The sequence below is a fragment of the Marmota marmota genome, unplaced genomic scaffold (genome assembly GCF_001458135.2).
Source record: "Marmota marmota marmota unplaced genomic scaffold, marMar, whole genome shotgun sequence".
Classification (NCBI taxonomy): Eukaryota; Metazoa; Chordata; class Mammalia; order Rodentia; family Sciuridae; genus Marmota; species Marmota marmota.
In genome coordinates, this window is record NW_026000142.1 from 32,614,209 (window position 1) to 32,620,778 (window position 6,570).

General features: G+C 37.2%; 2 protein-coding genes across 4 annotated transcripts in view; both read right to left on the reverse strand.

The window, feature by feature from the left end:
• Positions 1-6,570, reverse strand: part of Pclo (piccolo presynaptic cytomatrix protein) — a 418,833-nt gene that overhangs the window by 356,156 nt on the left and 56,107 nt on the right. The window lies entirely within an intron of this gene.
• LOC107144384 (F-box only protein 46-like) overlaps positions 1-6,570 on the reverse strand; it is a 15,742-nt gene that overhangs the window by 4,349 nt on the left and 4,823 nt on the right. Inside the window, exon 2 of the mRNA XM_048785914.1 lies at positions 2,988-3,116. Within this exon, the coding sequence (XP_048641871.1) occupies positions 2,988-3,116 (129 nt within the window). The remainder of the gene's footprint in view (positions 1-2,987; positions 3,117-6,570) is intronic.

Genomic DNA, 6,570 nt, shown 5'->3' on the forward strand with positions numbered 1-6,570 from the left:
AAAACCTAGTGATTTGCAAATAGTTGATGGACATTAGTTAGTTAATATATGTGGAAATGAAGGAAAATTTGACTGGTATGTGTTTTACTTTTGGCATAAGAAACTGTGACATTTCATTGCTGCAGTGGCTGAAATCTGTTGCTTCTAAGAATAAATCTTCCAAAATTAACTTTGCCAATCACAAGGCAATCCTACCTCACGCTGCAAAAAATTCTAAATTTGTTTATTTCAGGATCCTCCCCAGAGATATTCTCAAGTCTAACTTCTTAGTAGATGTTTAAGTACTCCAGTGATAAAAGATTCAACTCAAATAAATCTATTTTTTCCGAAAATTTGGAGTCACTACTTCTTTGTGTGATTCAGATAAAAAGAACAATGTTATTTAATCAAGCAAAGAAGAAGACCTACAATATTTCAAATAACTACATTTGGTACTTTAAGAACTGAGAAGGGGAAGTTTTTGTTAGAGTTGAAAAATTGTAATAGGCCTTATAAATTTAGCCTTGACATAATTCATTATAATTTTTCTAATCACTCAAAATGAATAATAATTTCCTTCTGATTGCACATTGTATAGCAGCTTCTATAATTCATCTAAGTCCTCACTTAGATGAGGTCTGGTTTTTCGCAGATGAAAAAAATATCTATCATTTCCACACACCTCAGACATTAATTATTTTGCATGCCAAAAGGCATGTTTTCTTTTCTTATTTAATCATGCTAAATGCTTATAAATACAATCATATGGCATTTATATATTTATTAAAATGTACTTTTCTAAGGATCTGGAACCTTTATTTTATTAAAACTTTTTTAGGAAGGAGGGGTATTTGCCAGTGGTTGAACTCAGGGGCACTCAACCTCTCAGCCACAACCCCAGCCCTATTTTATATTTTATTTAGAGACAGGGTATCACTGACTTGCTTTTCTGCTGACACTGGCTTTGAATTTGCAATCCTCCTATCTCAGCCTCCTGAGATGCTGGGATTTATTAACACTTTTTAAAAGTTTATTACTGAGAATATTGACTGTCTATTCTGAGAAAAAAATATACCAACAGTTAAACAATAGTAATAGCTTTGGAAAGTATCAAGACTGTGAATCTTACCAGGTATATAACTAGTTGGCAATTTTTTTATCACTGTTAAAGAGTAATTATTAACGTTGAGATGTACTGATTGTAATCTATTCCAATCTGTTTTGATAATGTTAGACAAATTAATTCAAATAAAATGTTTTAAATATGTTTGGAAAATTAGGTTATTATGATAACCAAAAATACTTCTTTTTTCAGTGCCTGGGGATCAAATCTATGACCTCCTGCATGCTAGCCAAGTGTTATACCACTGACTTACATACCCAACCCACTAAAAACTAGTTTAAAGAGAAGACATTGAATTTGGAGGAAAGAAGAAAATGAAGCAAGACAAATTGTATTTATGCACAAAGATATAAATTAAGAGTCAAATGAGTTTAAAAACAAAATTAATTATTCATCTCAAGGGAATATAAAAATTATATGACATAATCATTTTATACCAATACAATAAACAAACCTATATAATAAGAGTTAAGATGAAAGACTAGAGATACACATATCATCTTGAATTTAATTTCCAAACAATAATTTATGCAGTTTATGAATGTATGTGTACATTTTCTTATCCTTGCTTAGGATAAGAAAATAACAAATTTAGGAGGGTAGTATTCCACCACCACCACACCCCCAGGACTGAAGCAAGGTAATAGAACCAAAGAGCAATACAGAGTGCTTTGTTTGTACCCCTAATGAATATGTCTAAAGCTATTATAGCTGCATATTAAAACTTGACAAGACTGGATATGGTATGCCTTAGTCTGTTTTGTGCTGCTGAAACAGAATATCTGAAAGTGGGTTACTTATAATGAACTGAAATTGATATCTCACTGTTCTGTAGGATGGGGGATCTAAGACTTAGAGGCTGGCATCTGGTGAGTACTTACTTGTTGGATCATCTCATGACAGAAATTGTCATATGGAAGTAGAGGAAAGGGTTAAGATAGAGAGCAAGAGGGGAAAAAAACATTCTTTTATAAGGAACCCACACCTGTGACAGAAAATCCTGAGATAACCTTCTCCTGCAAAAACAGCATTGATACATTCATGAGGTGTAACCTTACAATTCAAATACTCCTTTTTTGCCCCATCTCCCAGCCCTGCTGCATGGGTGATCAATTTCCAATACATTAACTTTGGAAGACACATTCAAACTATAGTAGGGTGCACGTTATGTGATTCTTTACACACTTAAAATGTTACCTAAATTGAAAATTGTTTTAAAAAATGTTTAGTTTTAAAGACTGTGATAAAGTAAGTATAAGAAAGCATCAACAGACCACCCACACCAGTCCACATGGGACCCAGGCTCACAATATGCCCAGGTCCACCCCTCCACCAGTGGGGCAGACACCCACCAGAGCCTAGCCACTGGCACAAGGACCGCCCATTCCGACCATCAGACTACCTGTAGGCCCAGATCCACCCACACCAGCCTGTGTGGGACCCAGGCTCACAGTAGGCCTGTGTCCACCCCTCCACCAGCAGGCACCCACAGGAGCCCAGCCTCCGGCATAGGACCAACTCTTCCAAACAGCAGACTACTGTGGGAGTCTAGGCCTGGCCCAGATCTGTCCACACTGACTTGCACAAGACCCAGGTTCAGGGTAGGTCCTTGTTCAGCCCCCTCCTTGCTACCCCCTACTGCCTCCCTGCCCCACCAACCTGGAAGCCTAAGCCTAACCAACATCCATCTTGGGACATTGCAGTCATCATCACAGCCTTCCCCACACAGTAGCCCCTAACTTTTTGACAACAGACAGAGCCTAGAAGCAGCTGCATCTCAGTAGCAGGCATTCCAAAGACAGTGTGAGCCCCCCCCCCCTTTCAGTCCCATCTCTGAAAGATGTTCTGTCCATCTTGGGACACCTGTACTGCTATCTCAAGATACCTCTGCTATTGCTGCCACCACCTTTAGTTGCAGTACCATACATCCAGGGACAACTGCAGGTGAGGTACAGATAATCTTCATGGATACTACAAGATTTTAGGGTAGAAACTGTAATATCTTTGATCAACACTGGAATAAAGGAGGACACATAGACAACATGAAAAAATAAGGGAGGAAAGTGTCCGAAACAAACTAGAATACTCTATTAACAGAACCCATGGACAGTGAAGTAGATGAAATGTCAGAGAAGGAGTTCAGAAGGTTCATAATTAAAATGATCTGTGAATTAAAGAATGACCTAAATTCGCAAATAGAAGCAAAGATTGATCACTCCAACAATGAGATAAGAGAGCAAATACAGGTAGCAAAAGATTACTTCAAGAGAGACTCTGAAAAAAAAAACAAATCCTTCAAAATGAGGGATACAATAAATCAAATGAAAAACTCAATAGAAAGCATAACCAACAGACAAGATCACTTGGAAGAAAGAATGTCAGATAATGAAGACTGAGTATACAATATGGAAAATAAAATTGATCAGACAGTGAAGGTAGTAAGAAACCATGAACAGAACATCCAAGAATTATGGGACAGCATCAAAAGACCAAATCTAAGAGTTATTACGATAGAGGAAGGCACAGAGTTTCAAACCAAAGGAATGCACAATCTCTTCAATGAGATAATATCAGAAAATTTCCCAAGCATGAAGAATGAATTGAAAAGCTAAATATAAGAAGCTTACAGGACACCAAATGTACAAAATTACAACAGATCTATACCAAGGCATGTTATAATGAAAATACCTAGCATACAGAATAAAGATAGAATATTAAAAGCCACAAGAGAGAGGAATCAGATCACATATAGGGGGAGACAAATTCATATCTCAGCAGATTTTTCAACTTGCTGAGACCCTCAAAGCCAGGAGATCCTGCAACAACATATACCAAGCTCTGAAAGAAAATGGATGCCAACCAAGAATCTTTTACCCAGCAAAACTAAGCTTTATATTTGAGGATGAAATAAAAACCTTCCATGATAAACAAAACTTAAAAGAATTTACAACTAGAAATTCTGCACTACAAAACATGCTCAGCAAAATATTCCACAAAGAGAAAATAAAAAACAATGATGAAAATCAGCAGAGGGAGGTATTACACTAAAGGAAAATCTAATCAGAAGAGAAACCAGGTCACATTAAATACCAAAAATAAACAAAAATGGCTAGGAATACAAATCATGTCAAAAAATAACCCTGAATGCTAATGGCCTAAACTGGCCAATCAAAAGACATAGACTAACAGATTGAATTTACAAAAAAAAAAAAGACCCAACAATATGCTGCCTCCAGGAGATTCATCTCATAGGAAAAGACATACACAGGCTGAATGTGAAGGGTTGGGAAAAATCATACCATTCACATGGACCGCAGAACCAAGCAGGGATTCCATCCTCATATCAAATAAAGTAGACTTCAAACTAAAGTCAATCACAAAGGATAAAGAAGGATACTACATACTGCTCAAGGGAACCATACACCAACAAAACTTAACAATTATAAATATATATGCCACAAACAATGGAGGATCTACGTTCATCAAACAAACTCTTCTCAAGTTCAAGAGTCAAACAGACCACAACACAATGATTTTGGGTGACTTTAACACACCTCTTTCACCACTAGATAGATCTTCCAAACAAAAGCTGAACAAAGAAACTATAGAACTCAATAATACAATCAATAACTTAGACTTAACTGACAGAATATTTCATCCTACAACGAGAGAATACACTTTCTTCTCAGCAGCACATGGATCCTTCTCTAAAATAGACCATATACTATGCCACAAAGCAACACTAAGCAAATATTAAAAAAAAATACAGATACTACCCTGCATTCTATCAGATCATAATAGAATTAAATTAGAAATCAATGATAAAATAAGAAATAAAATCCACTCCAACACCTGAAGATCAAATAATATGCTACTGAATGAACAATGGATTGCAAAAGACATCAAGGAGGAGATTAAAAAATTTTTAGAGATGAATGAGAACACAGATACAACATATTGAAATCTCTGAAACCCTATGAAGGAAGTTTTAAGAGGAAAGTTCATTGCATGGAGTTCATTCCTTAAAAGAAGAAAAAGTCAACAAAAAATGACTTAACATTACATCTCAAAGCCCTAGAAAAAGAAGAACAAATCAACACCAAAAGCAGAAGACAAGAAATAATTAAAATCAGAGCTGAAATCAATGAAATTGAAACAAAAGAAACAATTAAAACTATTGACAAAACAAAAAAGCTGATTCTTTGAAAAAATAAATAAAATTGACAGATCCTTAGCCATGCTAGCAAAGAGAAGGTCAGAGAAAACTCAAATTACATATGTGATGAAAAAAGAAATATCACAACAGACACTACAGAAATACAGAAGATAATTAAAAATTATTTTGAAAACTTGTACTCCATTAAAATAGAAAATATTGAAGGCATCAACAAATTTCTAGAGTCATATAGTTTGCCCAAATTGAATTAGGATGATATACACAATTTAAACAGATCAATTTCAATGTCAAAATAGCAGACACCATCAAAAGTCTACCAACCAATAAAAGCCCAGGACCAGAGGGATACATAGCCAAGTTCTACAACATCTTAAGAATGAACTAATACCAAAACTCTTCAATTTATTTCAGGAAACAGAAAAATAGGGAGTACTTCCAAACTTATTCTATGAGGCCAATATTACTCTGATTCCAAAACCAGGCAAAGACATGTCAAAAAAAGAAAACTTCAGACTAATATCTCTAATGAACATAGATGCAAAAAATCTCAATAAAATTCTGGCAAATCAAATACAAAAACATACCAAAAAGATTGTGCACCACAGTCAAGAGGGATTCATCCTAGGGATGCAAGGTTGGTTCAACATACACAAATCATTAAATGTAATACATCACATTAACAGACTTAAAGATAAGAATCATATGATCGGAAGATGGCGGCGAGGGGAGTGCATTACCCCCGTGTGCTGCTTCACTGTGTGGGAGTATGACAAGTCAGGACGGCTAAAGGATATCTTGTTAGGAATTTCCAGCAATAGTGGGGTGCTCCGGAACCTGGAGGAAGGATTTCCATCGCACGAGGATCGGCTACGGGGACTCAAACGCGAGAGGTTTGTCGCACGGAGGGTAACTGCTTATTCAGCAAATCGCCCCGCGGCGAAAGTCTGCAGTGTGCGCTGGGATAGAGACGCAGGGTTACAGCGCTGCAGTTTCTGCCAGCCGCGCAAACACCGTACTCAGGGCTGAATTCTGGGTTCCAGACGGGCGAAGGAAGCGGTCCTTCTCGGTTCTACACACCGGTCAGTCCACAGAGGAGGCCAGCAGCCACCATCTTGGTAAACTGACGTCACGTCCCCTGTTTTCGACTGACCGCAACTCATTCAGCCATAGATCAGGTAATTCCAGGCTACAATTCGCCTGTGGCTTGCAAACAGATTGCTAGGGTTCAGCGCCTGGGTGCTTCTAAGAACCTGAGCCTATCGGAGCGAACGCCGAGCGCGGGGCGCCCGAG